Source organism: Choloepus didactylus, chromosome 6, assembly GCF_015220235.1.
Source record: "Choloepus didactylus isolate mChoDid1 chromosome 6, mChoDid1.pri, whole genome shotgun sequence".
Taxonomy (NCBI): Eukaryota; Metazoa; Chordata; class Mammalia; order Pilosa; family Megalonychidae; genus Choloepus; species Choloepus didactylus.
The window spans coordinates 32088071-32101757 of NC_051312.1; the positions used below are offsets into that span (position 1 = coordinate 32088071).

General features: G+C 55.5%; 1 protein-coding gene across 2 annotated transcripts; it reads left to right on the forward strand.

Moving 5' to 3' along the window:
- Positions 1-965: 965 nt before the first annotated feature.
- Positions 966-13407, forward strand: SPI1 (Spi-1 proto-oncogene). 2 transcript variants are annotated; one of them, XM_037840718.1, is made up of 5 exons: positions 966-1210; positions 3775-3874; positions 11023-11210; positions 12051-12213; positions 12678-13407. In XM_037840718.1, the coding sequence occupies exons 1-5, from the start codon at positions 1166-1168 to the stop codon at positions 12995-12997; spliced, it is 816 nt and encodes a 271-aa protein (XP_037696646.1). In that variant the 5' UTR covers positions 966-1165; the 3' UTR covers positions 12998-13407. The 2 variants fall into 2 exon arrangements, with proteins under 2 accessions (XP_037696646.1, XP_037696647.1); XM_037840719.1 differs by having other exon boundaries at positions 967-1210; positions 3778-3874; positions 12678-13405.
- The last annotated feature ends 280 nt before the right edge of the window (positions 13408-13687 follow it).

Genomic DNA, 13687 nt, shown 5'->3' on the forward strand with positions numbered 1-13687 from the left:
TAGATGGGTAGATGAGTGAATTGCTGGAAAGATGGAGCAATGGATGGATGGGTGGATGAGTGGATGGATGGATAGACAGAAATACAAACTGATGGGTAGATAACAAACAGATGTTTGGTTTGATATATGGACATGTAGATGGATAGATGGTCAAGGATGGATGACTGAACTGACACATAAAAGAGTGAATGAATGAATGTATACTGGCTTGATGAGTGGATGGATGAATGAACAAAAAGATAAGCAGATGGATAGAAAAATAGATGAATGGAAGGACAGACAATAAAAGTTTATAAACTAGGAAGACGAGACTGGTATTTGGACTTGAGAAGGGATGGGAAATGGAGAACTTGGGTTGGGAATAGAGCCCCTAGGGATTTGGAAGAAGCAGAGTGCTCAGGAAACTGGGAAGTTAGGGTGTAAGAATCCAGGACCCTCTTTTGGTGGAAGGGAAGCCCAAGCCAAGGGACTCAGAGGGGAGGGGGAAGAGCAGCACTGTGCTGAGGACCCCACCCCTGAGTCCAGCCCCAGCCAGGCCAGAACCCAGGTGTCAGGGGCCCAAGGCCCACCGGAAGAGCCAAGCCTGGCTGTCTGCTGGACAAGAGCCCTCAACAAGCCAGGCTGACCCCAGGAAGTGGAGAACCATGTGGGGGGCCTCAGGAGAAGCAGGCATTTGTGGAGTTAGGGGTTACAGAGCTTCAGCAAGGTCTGGGGGCAGCAAAGACCTCCAGTGGTTGAGCCAGCCTACATCCCTCTCACCCTACCGCCCCATCCCAGCCCCCAAGGCTGCTCCTCACAGTCCGGGCTTCCTCTGGGCAGGGGCCTGGCCCCCACTGCCTCCCAGGCCAGCCCCTGGAGCACCACCTGCCCCAGTCGGCCAGAGACTTCCTGTAGCGCAAGAGATTTATGCAAACGGGCTGGGGCCGTGATGTCACCCCAAGGGGACTATCTCCCAGCGGCAGGCCCTTCGATAAAATCAGGAACTTGCGCTGGCCCTGCAATGTCAAGGGAGGGGGCTCGCCCAGGGCTCCTGTAGCTCAGGGGGCAGGCCTGAGCCCTGCGCCCGCCCCGCATCTGTCCAGCCCCTGACGGGGCGCCCCAGCTGAGGGGCTCCACAGTGGCCCCCACCGAGGCAGGGGACCTGACTGGCTCGGAGCTCGGCTGGATGTTACAGGCGTGCAAAATGGAAGGGTTTCCCCTCGTCCCCCCTGTGAGTACCGGGACTCCTCTGCCAGCCGGGCCCACGGCCCTCGGACGCCCACCTGCCTGCCCACGGGCCCACCAGCCCACCCGCTGCCCTTGTGGCTTGCTATCAGTGGGAAGCTGGTGTTTCCTCCCCGGAGCTCCTGGCCTGAGACCCAGCGAGGGGGCCACCGGCTTCCTCGGAGTGGGCCCTGGCAGGCTGGGCCCATGGTGGGGCTGTGCTCGGTGGGGCCTGAACAGTTATTTATAGTCGGGGCTTGGGTGGCTGGCTGGAGCTGAGGGCAGGGCTCGGGGCTGAGGCTGGTGAGGGCGGCGGCAGAGGGGTAGAGGAAGAGGAGATGGGGAGACGGGCACCGGGGGCAAGCCGGTCCCCAGGACAGCAAGGGGAGGAGGCAATAGGCCAGAGGTCTAGGCCCATGGCCTGGGGGCTCCTGGAGACTGAGGCTGGCATAACTCTGGCTCTCCAGCGCCCAGTCTGGGGCCTGGCACAGAGGACATGGCTGTTGACTGAAGAGCCTGGGCCTCGGGCCCACAAGTCCCCAGGACGCTGGGGCCAGGCTGGGGCCAGGGCTCAGTTTAGGTTTGGGGTTGGGGCAAACGCTTGGGGCTGGGGCAGGGGCCAGGCAGGAGTGGAGGCTGAGGTTGCAGTCAGGATTGGGGCAGGGGCTGGAGTTAAGGGAGAGGCAGGGCAGGGCTGGGCTGAGGGCAGGGTTGGGGCTGAGATTGGGGCTGTGGCAGGACCCGGGTTGAGTGTGGGACCGGAGCAGGGGTAGTGGCTGGAGCTGGGACAGGGTCAGTGGATCTGGGGGATGAAGAAGCGGGAATCCCTAGGGACCCCAGGAAGCGCAGGGCAGGGGAAAGGGTAGCAGGCTGGGGCTCTCAGTGACAGCTGCAGCTCCAGGCAGGCGTGAGAGCCAGGCCTTGGTGAGGACAGGCGCCGCTTTCCCACCCCCTTCGCTCTCAGGCCTGGAGGGGTAGCAGGAGCTGGGGAAGGGCCTCACAGGGCTTGCCCACCTGACTCAGCTTTCCCAGCCTAGAGGCAGCTCCCTCCCCCACCCCACCCCAGCCTCGGAAACTAGAGACACCCCAGGCCTGACATCTTGGGGCTGGCTGGGCTCCTGGGCTCCTCACCGGGTTTGGCACAGACAGTACCAGCCACCACCCCTGCTTACCCTGTCCCACCCTTCCTGGGGCCAGAGGGGTGGTGGAGATTGTCCCAGAAAAAGCTGACTCTGCCCCAAGAAAGTTGCAGGCCCATGGGCTTGGCCATGCTGGCTCTGACCCTTGACCTCCACCCTCAATCCCTGATCTCCTGGTAGAGCTAGGCAGGAGGCCCCTCAGCCCCTCTCTCCAGCCCCCAGGGCCACTTTTGGGTGCCTCCCAGTTGGGTGGGCTCCCAAGACAGCCCTGGCCCCCCAACCCAAGCCCTGAGGGTTAACTGTTGTGCAATCCTTGGGCACACACCGTGGGGGTGGGGAGAGGCCTGATGACTGTTGGGAAGGCTCAGGGTGTGCATGTCCCTGTCTGCACCAGAGTGCTAGGAGGAGGAGGGAGAGGAGGGGGCGAGGGGAGGACGGAGAGGAGGAGGGAGAGGAGGAAAGGGAGGAGGGAAAGGGAGTATCCCAGTGAGGGTGTCAGAGGGAGGATGGAGGAGGGAGGGTGGCAGGAAAAGGCTCTGGCTGCCCCCTAGGCCCCCTAGGCCTGGGTCAACACTGTACAAACCTCAGTGTGGAAGGTCACAACGGAGGCCCTGCGCACACAGAGGGTCTGGGAGAGCGTGTGGGGCTGGGGACTGGGGGAGACTATGGCAGGAGGACGAGTGTGGCTATGTGTGTGCTGTGAGGATGAGCGTGCAAGTGGGATGCGAGTGGCAGTGTGTAACGGTCTGGGTGTAAACGTGTATTAGTGCGCTTGAACACAAGCGTATTCACTCAGGGCAGAGCGTATAATGGTTTGCGTGTTTGGGTGTGACCGCAAGTGTGTGTGAATGGGAGTGTCAATTGTACAGCCCTTAGAGTGAGTGTTAAAACATGGGAAGGGTGTGGTGCATGTGTGCAAGCAACTTTGAGTGTGAGGGAGAATATGAGTGCATGTGTGCGTGTGGTACAGGGTGCGAGTGGATGTGTGGGTGTCAGGCGGGTGGCTGGATGAGTGAGACCACGTGTGTGGCATGCAGAGTATGTGTACGCATGTGTATATTTGAGGCATGTAGGTGTAATCAGTGTGAGAGGATGTGTTTGTGAGGTTGTGCGGGGAGCACACACACAGGTGTGAGTGTGAGGTGGCCGGGGGAGGAGCTGAGCAGGCCGAGGAGCCAGGCCGTGTTATTTTATGACCTCTGACCTCCAGGGTCCCTGTCACTCCCTGCTGCAGGAGCCAGGGATTTTTCTCTCACTGGTCTCCTGCTCCCATTCTTTGCTGCTCTGACCTCTCCCAATTCCAAGCAGAGAGGGCTGCAGGCCTGGCACTGCCCCAGTCAGGGAGCGTGCTGTGGCCCTGACATCCTGGGAGCCTCCAAACTGTCTGGAGTCTCCCTGTCACAGTTCAGGCCCTGACGCCCTCCTCTCTCAGCAGACATCGGAAGACCTGGTCCCCTACGACACAGATCTGTATCAACGCCAGACGCATGAATATTACCCATATCTCAGCAGTGATGGAGAAAGCCACAGCGGTGAGTACCGGGCTGCCACCTCCTCCCCAGCCCTGCCTGGCCTGGGCACCCAAGCAACCCCCGGGATCCGGAGAGAGAGAAAAAAGAAATGGTTCCCAGAGTTGCTTTGGAATTCTGAGAACTGTGTCATGATAGCTCTCAGGGGAAGCAGATTCACTGCCCCTGCTCCCCCAATTCCTGCTCCCCACACCCCCGCCCGCACCCCCTGCCTCCATTCATAGAGCATCTTCCGCAGGCCAAGGCACACGGCACAAGACACAAGGCTCGTTTCCTCCACGTCTATTTTCTTGTCCAATCCTGTGGGCTTTTTACGAATGAGGAAACCGAGGCCTAGGGTAGGTGACTTGCCCAGGACCACACAGCTGGTCTGTGGGACCCGAGTCTGTTCTGCGGCAAGGTCGGTGCCTTTTCTTCTGCTCCCAACACCTCCCATCCCCTCTTGGGCTTCTCTGACCTGTCACCCTTTTTACCCTGGACTCTCATGGGTTCCTCCCTGCTCCCTGCTGCCGCTCTCATCCTCGGAACTGTTGACATTCAGGGCTGGATAATTCTTTGTTGTGGGGGCTGAGCTGTGCTCGTAGGATGTTTGGCAGCACCCCTGGCCTCTACCCACTAGATAGCAGCAGCACCCCTAGTCATGTCTCCAGACATTGCCCAATGTCCCCCGGGTAGGGGGCAAGGTCACCCCCAGTAGAGAACCACTGGGCCATGGGAAAGGCTCTGAGTACCCCTCATTCTGCAGAGGCTGAGGCCCCCGACTTGCCACTTGTGGGGTGGGGAAGGGGCCTGTGCCAGGGGACCCCTCACCTGGGCCTGGCTGGCTAGAAAGGCTTCAACATATCCTTTTTTTCATTCTTGTACATTTATTTGTAATTGCACAAGAAATACATCCTGTCTGTGGAAAAGGTGGGCGAGTTAGGGAGACAGTCCCCCTCGTCCCACCCTGTCCCCAGCTCCCCCCACCCAGGATCAAGGGCCTGATCCCCGTGACCCAGGGACCAGCACACACACACCTTCCACCAAATGCGTTCGGGGGACCTGGGATTGTCCCTCCGCGCTTGAGGACTGGCGCCCCCTGGTGGCCACAGGCAGCAGGCCCGCTCAGGGTCCCCTCCCGGCACTGGGGACGCTTTCTCCTCTGGCCCAACTCCCACCTCCCACCCCCACCCCCCCGCTTCAGTTTCGCTGGTTTGAGTGTATTTTCCTTGGGCCTATTTCAGCCTTCATTTTTCCTCCTGTAAGATGGGGATGCTGTCCCCCGTATGTGGAAACCGGGATAGCCTGGGGTAAACACTTTGGAGAAAGCCTGCGTTTTCCTGGCTCAGTGGCCAGGGAGGTCCTCTCCATCTGGGGTGGGGCTCCTGGAATGACTCCAGGTTCGCTGTCTGAGCACCCGTTCAGGTCAGGAACCCCCAACTCCCCCCCGAGTCTCCTTCAACGTCCCCAGGTGTCCTGGGTTCTATCCCTCGGTCATGTCCAACCCAGGCATCTGACCCCCCTCTAAGCAGAGAGTCCCTACATCTTCCCACCAGCTACTACATGTCCTCTGTACCTACATTTCTAGGAGGTGAAGCTTAGTGTAAAGGCTTGGAGGCCAGACCTCTCTGAGTCCCCATTTTGTCATCTATAAAACTGACAGCATGAAAATACTTACCTCATAGAGTTGTGATGCTTAAATGAGGTGATGGATATTATATCTGAGGCAATGCAGTGGCTGAGCACAAGGCCAGGTAAGCTCTCATATGTAAGATACTAGCTTTACTGCATCCCCTTAGGCAGGAGAGATGGAGCAGCTGGGAGAATGGGAGAAGCACTGGAATTGGCTATAGAGAGCTCTGTGACTAGCCAACTGGGTCCTTTTCCACTGACCCAGCTGAAAGACAGACAGACAAACAGCCACCCACCCATCTACCCACTTGTCCTCCCATCTACCCACCCACCCATCCTCCCAATCCCTTATCCTATCCACGTATCCACTCATCCCCTCATTTGTTCATCCACCAAATATTCACAGATGATATACCATGTATCAGACACTGTTCTAAACATGGAGATGAGTCAGACAGACAAGGGCACCGCTCTCAGAGAGTTTACATTCCAGAGAAAGACCATAAAAAATAATTACAAGTAAGAATGTAATATAATCCAGTGGTAGGTCTGATAAAAAGCAGAGTAATGTAATGCAAAGCTTGGGGCTACTTTAATTTGGGTGGTCAGGGAAGGCCTCTTTGAGGAGGTGGCCACTGAGTTGAAATCTGAATGAAGACAAGCAATCACCCACGCAGAGGCAGGGGAAGAGTTTCTAGGTAGAGAGAACAACACATGCCAAAGCGGGAGTGGCCTCGACAGAGGACCTGAGGGGCCGGTGGGTGGGGAGAGGAAGCAGAGGGGTCGGCAGGGGCCAGATCACACAGGGGTCGAAGGCCATACTGGGAGTTTGGGTGTTATCCTACGTACAGTGGGAAGCCTTTGGAGAGTTTTGAGCAGGGAAATGGCATGATCTGAATAACCCTTTTAAAAGAACACCCTGGCTTCTGGGTGGAGAACAGATGGAGAAGAAGCGAGAATAGGAGCAGGGATAACACTTAGGAAACTGGTGGAACAAGCTTTGCAACAGATGATCCTGGCTTGGACAAGGGTGGTGGCAGTGGAAACAGAAATAAGTGGATAGATTCAGGGTAGATTTTGAGGTAAAGCTCATAGGATTTGTTAATTTGGATTGGAATGGTGAAGGAAAGAGAGTTCCAAACTATAATCCCTTCTCTCCATCCATCTCTCCATCCATCCATCCATCCACCTTTCCATCCACTCATTCATCCTTTTATACAACTAATTATCCACCTATCCACCAGCTTATTCATACAATCATTTAATCATTCACTCATCCACCTTTCCAACTGTCCTCTGCCCCACCTACCAAGATTTCCATCTGTTGCCCACTGAACTATTCATCTAATAATTATTTACTGAGTATCTTTTATGCCAGGCACTTTGCTTGGTGTTGTGGGATGAATACAACACAGGTCCTCCCACATTTACCTTTGTAACAGGGGTGATAATTAAAAACCTAAATAATTAGGCTACAGGGTAGAGAGGGATCAGTAAGTACCATGAGCCCTGGAGCAAGCCTCTCTGCATTCTGGGCATCAGTTTCTGCATCTGAACAATGTGCAGAAAGGGCTGGGCTTCAAAATCCCTAGTCTAATAACCCCTGATTTTCTGAGGTTTTTTTCCCCTGACCCTTCCTTTCTCGATTTTTCATCTTCCTTCTCTTTCTTGAACTTATTTCTACTCCCCTAGGGAGAGCCCTGAGTTTCAGGCTGGGGTTTCTGTTATAAGAAAAATATCAACTGAATGATACTTCAGGCTTGTATTTTTATGGGGGGTGTTTGTTTTGAGTATTTTAAATTTTTTTCCTGGTGACACACAGGTGTTAGTGACACCAAAAACACTGAGTAATGATAAGAATGTATGGGGAGGATTTTGACCCCTGATTGGGAGCTGGTTTTGAGGGAGGAAATGAGAGGTCAAGATGGATGGGTCATTGCTAGCTGGCTGGCCAGATGATGGGTGAGTGATGGGTGGATGATTATTGGATGATGATGGACGATGGATGAATAGATGTGTAGATGATAGTTGGGTGAAGGATGGGTGGATAATGGACAATGGATGTGTGGTGGGTAAGTGATGGATGGTGGATGGATGATGAATAGATTATGAATGGGTGATGGATGGATGAAAGATGGATGAGTGATGGATGATGAGTAAGTGATGGTGGACAGACAGATGGATAACAACAGTCAATGAAGTCTCTCAGTGTCATCATGGTCTTACTTTAAGCAATCACAGTCTCATGCCTCGGGGGTGGTATGGTATAGTGATCTCAGTCCCTGAAGTCAGACAGAGGTGGGTTGGGATCTTGACTTTACAAATGACTGCCTGTGGACAAGGAACTCAACCCCTTCGAGTCACAGTTTCCTTATGTGCAAAAGATCACACCACAATGGCCACCTCCTCAGAGCGGGGGGAGGACTAAATGAGACAATGTGGATTGAGTACTTAGCACAGTCCCTGGTACATGCAAATACATTACAGACTGACTTTTTTGGTTATTTAATCAAATATTAATTTAGGCCTACTCTGTATGTTGTGCCTAAGGGGCTACAGAAAGGAGGGTCCAGAGCTATCTTCAGATACGCAAATGAAACTATATTCTTTTGAGGAGCAGAGTCATGCTTTAAGGGGGCATACAGAGCAGGACGGGCTGGGTGACCTAGTGAAGGGACAAAAAAGATAGTGATGCATGCATGAAGAGTCCAGAAATGAGGCCCGGATACCCCAGGAGTGCTGACCTTTGCACTATGAAGGACTCCTTCCCTGTGTTCCCTCCGAGCGCCCCATATTTGGAACGTATCTGCCTACCAGACAGCGTTAACTACATAATCGCCTGAGCACCCAAATCGAGGGTAAAGGCAAGGTTTCCGTTGGGCCTTTTGAAACCTTAATCGTGGCTCTGGAGTCCCCGTTGTGGCCTTCACTGGAGCTCCAGTGAGCAGAAGAATCTCCTTGGGAGCCTAATAAATGCAGATTCCCAGCTCCACTCTTAGCACTTTCAATTCGGTGGGTCTCCAGTGGGGCCCCAAATTTGCAGACCCCCAAACGATTCTGAAGAAGGTGGCCTCTGTCTGGACTCAGGCTGGGACCACCAGAATGAGCTGCTTGCTGAGCTCATGGATCTGATGTAGAGCTAGAACAGAGGTGAGGGGTGGGGTGGGAAAGAGAGAGCAGTTGGAGACCCTTCACCCCACAACCGGAGAGCCGTCTGAACTCAGGGTCCCCCAGTCCTGATCTGGGGCGGGCTTAGGAATGGCGGGGTTGGTTGGCAGGATCTCGAAGGCATTCTACAAAGATCTGGGCACTTCAGTCTGCAAAGGAGAAGGCAAAAATGGGAAGGGCCAGGGTTGGTGCCAGAGAGGGGATCTACTAAAGAGGAACCTGGATCTGCTCACCAAATCCCAGAGGCCCACTCTATAGAACAGAGCAACTGTGGACCGCCACAGCAAGTGGGGGGTTTCTACATCTCGTTCACTCACTTCAAGCTGAAAGTACAAATTAAATTTTGTTTTGCTTTGTTTTTTCCATTCAGATTTAGATAATTTCATGGATGAGAGTCAGGGAGAGTTCTTCAGAAGCTAGGATTCATTCATTTATGCATTCATTCATTCACTCACTCACTCGTTCACTCACTCATTCATTCACTCACTCATTCATTCAGGAAATGTTTGTTGCACGCCCACCATGTGCCAGGTCTAGGATCTGGGAACACGGAGGTGAACAAAACCAGATCCTGCTGTTATGGTGCGATGCTGGCACCCCAAGTCCAGCCTCCAGAGAAAGGGACAGCCAGGCCCCCTAAAACTTTCTCTGTGTCACTGCACTGACTTAGGTGGCAGGGGTCGGGGGAGGAGAGGAAATAAACATATGTTAAGGACCTGCTGTATGCTCGGGTGCTAAGCCAGGCTCTTTAGAATAAAAAAAAATGACAACAACGGTGCTGGTGATGACACCAGTTAGCAGTCATTGAATCTCACTTTGTGCCAGTTTCTGTTCTAAGCACTTGGTGTGCATTAGCTCATTTAATCCTCATAGCAAGCCTGTGAGGTGGCTGTAATTATTAGCCCCACCTTACAGATGAGGAAACTGAGGCTTAGAGAAGTGGAATGATCTGCCCAGAGTCAGGATTTGAAGACAGCTCCACCTGACTCACAAATCATGTACTTTCTTTCCTCTATGCCATGTGGCCTCGTATGGGCGGGAGCTGGGGCAGCTTGGATTGTGGGTTCAAATGATTTCACACATGGACGGGACTTTAGCAACCCTTCAGGTGGATCCCCGATTTTTGGAGGGGGAGTCAGAGGCTCAAGGGGATAAAATGTTTTGTCCAGTGTCACACAGCAAATCCATCACAGAGGCAGGATTAGAACACAAGTCCTTTGCTTTCCAGGCTTGAGCTAAAATAAAGTGAGGATGTATTTGTGAGGCAGAGAAAGAGGGAGGGAGGCGAGGAAGGAGGGACACACGCATTCACACACACACACATGTGCACACGCACACGCACGGGCTGGTGAGTGGTGGCCCCCTGCAGGGCTGTGCCCTTTCCCAAGAGACACTGCCCCGACCTCGTACGTCTGTACATTCCCTCTTGGGGCCACGTGAGAAAAATCCCTCTTTTGGACCCCAAATTGTACCCAGGAAGTCCTCAGACACGTGGCAGTTTTTGTTTCTGGAAAAGATGCCCAGAAAACTATGTTAAGGACCTGCCCTAGTCCTGAGACAGGACTCCTGATGGCATGTGGCTGTTCCCCAAAGTCAAACCCACCCGACCACAGACTGAAAGCACAACCACAGGGGAGTTTCCAGGAAAGCCTCAGGTCCCAGACACCTTGCTGGAACACAGGTGCCACCACCTGAGGCCATGGCTTGGCAGGGGCAGCACTGTGGGCCTGTAAAAAATGTCAGCCAGGTGGCTTCACAGTTGTACCTTGGCCACTAAATGAGGCTGCGTGTGAGACTGGGTGTCCATGTGGCTGAGATGGCCGGTCAGGCTGGGAAGGGGGCATCAGCTTTCACTGGGGGCCCTCTCTGGACCAGGTCCTGTGCTAGAAGTGTTCACAAAAGTGAACTCATTTGTATCCTCCCGATAACCATTATTCCCATTTCACAGGTGAGTCAACCGAGGCCAGAGCAGCCCACACATGCCCCTGAGGTCACACAGCAAGTCAGCGACCGAGCCAGGATCCAGAATTTTTGGCCAGAGAGCCTGTGTCCTTGTGACCACATGGGAAGCAGGATAGAATGGTTGTGGAGAACCTGGGTTTGCTGTGAGACCTGGGTCCTGGCTCTGTTGCTGATCTTGGGCAATGCCCTGTGGCCTCTCCAAGTCTCAGCGTCATCTATCAAACAGGGGTGGTACCTTACCAAGATGGGTGTTGAGCATTAAATGAGATAGTCACACAGATTTGTAGCCCAAACTGGCACAGGATGAAAGCCCCCGAGGGTCTGGCAGGAGTATTTTATCTTCTTATAACCTTCTCCTGTCCCGCCCGCCCCCCGGGGCTCAACCCTATTCCCTGGCTGTCCCCCCACAGACCATTACTGGGACTTCCACCCCCACCACGTGCACAGCGAGTTCGAGAGCTTCCCCGAGAACCACTTCACGGAGCTGCAGAGCGTGCAGCCCCCCCAGCTGCAGCAGCTCTACCGCCACATGGAGCTGGAGCAGATGCACGTCCTCGATGCCCCTATGGCGCCGCCCCACGCCGCCCTCGGCCACCAGGTGCGTGCCGCCGCCGCCCCATCCCGCAGGAGCCCGCGGGAGCCTGTGGTGAGGCCCAGGAGCTTCACAGGAAGCTGACACAGGCTCTTACTCAACTCGGCTTCCTGCCCTACAGCGCCAACGGCGGCCGGAGCCCCAACGGCTGCCTCCTGACCCCTCCGACTGACCTCGTGACCCCACACCTCTTATCAACTCTCACCCCACGGGTAGACAGGTCCCAGATCATTCTCACACGCCCCTGCTGATCCTCCTGACCCCAGCAGCCTCGGTGCGGGCCTTCCTGACCTCACGGACGGTAGCCTGCATTGACAGGTTTCTCAAGGATCCGGTATCCAAGACACTGAATCCTGAACTCTATCTACCCCTTGTTCTCCCCACTGACCCCTTTACTAACCCTACTCAGCCCCATGGATCCTCCTAACCCTCTTCAGTGACCTCCATTGACCTCTATGACACTTCACTAATTTCACTGTCCCCCTTCACTGGTGCTTCCCCCCACTTATTAAACCCCATTGATTCCTGTTTCCAACACACTGGTCCCCGAGCCCGCCCACTTCCAACCCCAGGGCCACTGCTCGTCCGTACAGCAGGAAGCCCAGCTTGGTGAATGCTGAGTGGGCTGCATTTCAGCAACCCCACTGTCCCACAGCTATGTACCCTTGTGCAGTGCACAACCTGCACATCTGTGCATGGTGACCCTGGCTGACCCCAACCCCTGCTAACCTGATTCACCTCCAATCTTTCTGCTTTCTGCTGGTCACCTAGCCCTCAGCACTCCCTGTGGCCATGAGCTCTGAACTATTCCTGACTGACCTCACCCCTTCTCTCCCACCTGCACAGGTCTCCTACCTGCCCCGGATGTGCCTCCCATACCCCTCCCTGTCCCCGGCCCAGCCCAGCTCGGATGAGGAGGAGGGCGAGCGGCAGAGCCCCCCACTGGAGGTGTCTGACGGGGAGGCCGACGGCCTGGAGCCGGGGCCTGGCCTCCTGCATGGGGAAACAGGTACGGGGGGCCCAGCCCCAGCCCCTGACCCAGCCCGGGCCAGGCCTGGCCACATTTGTGCCCCAGCCCCACCCAGCCAAGGCCGATTGCCACAGCACTCGGGGCCTGGGGGTGTCTGTTAGCATGTGGATGCTTGCCAAGGTGTATCTACCCATGTGTTTCGGAGGATGTGTGAGCCCACGAATACCTATGAGCACGTGTGTGTGTTGAGTGCACACAGGCATCTCTGTGCGAGCTTGTGAGTGTGTCTCTGTTATGTGTGGGTGTGGAGGCAAGTGTGCCAGGAGTGGGGGAGCCGTGTCCAGTCTTTCCCCAGTGACCACACACACACACACACACACACACACACACACACGGCCCCTCCTAGGGGAGTCCCACCCGAGAAGGGGCAGGTGGGGAGAGGTGGGTCCCTGGCCTGGACCCCTGGCCACCTCCCAGCCCGCCCTGGCCCCTCCTCCTCACAGGCAGCAAGAAGAAGATCCGCCTGTACCAGTTCCTGCTGGACCTGCTCCGCAGCGGCGACATGAAGGACAGCATCTGGTGGGTGGACAAGGACAAGGGCACCTTCCAGTTCTCGTCCAAGCACAAGGAGGCACTGGCGCATCGCTGGGGCATCCAGAAGGGCAACCGCAAGAAGATGACGTACCAGAAGATGGCCCGCGCGCTGCGCAACTACGGCAAGACGGGAGAGGTCAAGAAGGTTAAGAAGAAGCTCACCTACCAGTTCAGCGGGGAGGTGCTGGGCCGCGGGGGCCTGGCCGAGCGGCGCCACCCGCCCCACTGAGCCCAGGGGCCCCCCCACTGCCAGGCCTCCCCGCCGGCCATAGCATTAACCCCTCGCCTGGCCCGGACACAGGGAGGGACGCTCCCAGGGGCCAGCGGCAGGACTGGGGCGGGCCAGGCCTCGCCTCCCCCGCCCAGCCCGCTCCCACCCGCCCCCAGCCCCGAGTCCCGCTTCGCCCCCGACCAGGACTCAGCCCCGGGCTCCAGAAGGCCACCCGGGCGTTGGACCCGACCGAAGGGTCAGCCTTGCTTCGTACAATCAAGCGTATACTTCCTTGGGAGTTCTGAGCTATATTTGTGTAAATTGAATCCTCCTTTTTAGGCATTTTCCCAGGTCCACCCCTCTCACCCCATCTGTCTCTTCAAGGAACCACTGAGTAATTAAAGTTATTCTCAGCGAATCCTCCTGCAGCACAGTCTTTTTATAAAGTCCAACGTTGCCCTAAGTGTTCTCTTGAAAATATTTTGTGCAACTCCAAGGGCCCCCCGTGGGCAGAGATGTCTCTCTTTTCCTCATTTGTCCAGGTATTGGCTGAGCACTGGGCCCAACGCTGGATCCTGGGGACATGAGCACAGATGACACCCAGGGTCTGGCCAGGAGCGAGGGCCTGGTGGAAAGCATGCATCCTCAGTCATTGTTAGGGGATGAGTCATAATGAAAAGCCCTCCATGGGGCTCGAACTCATAATCC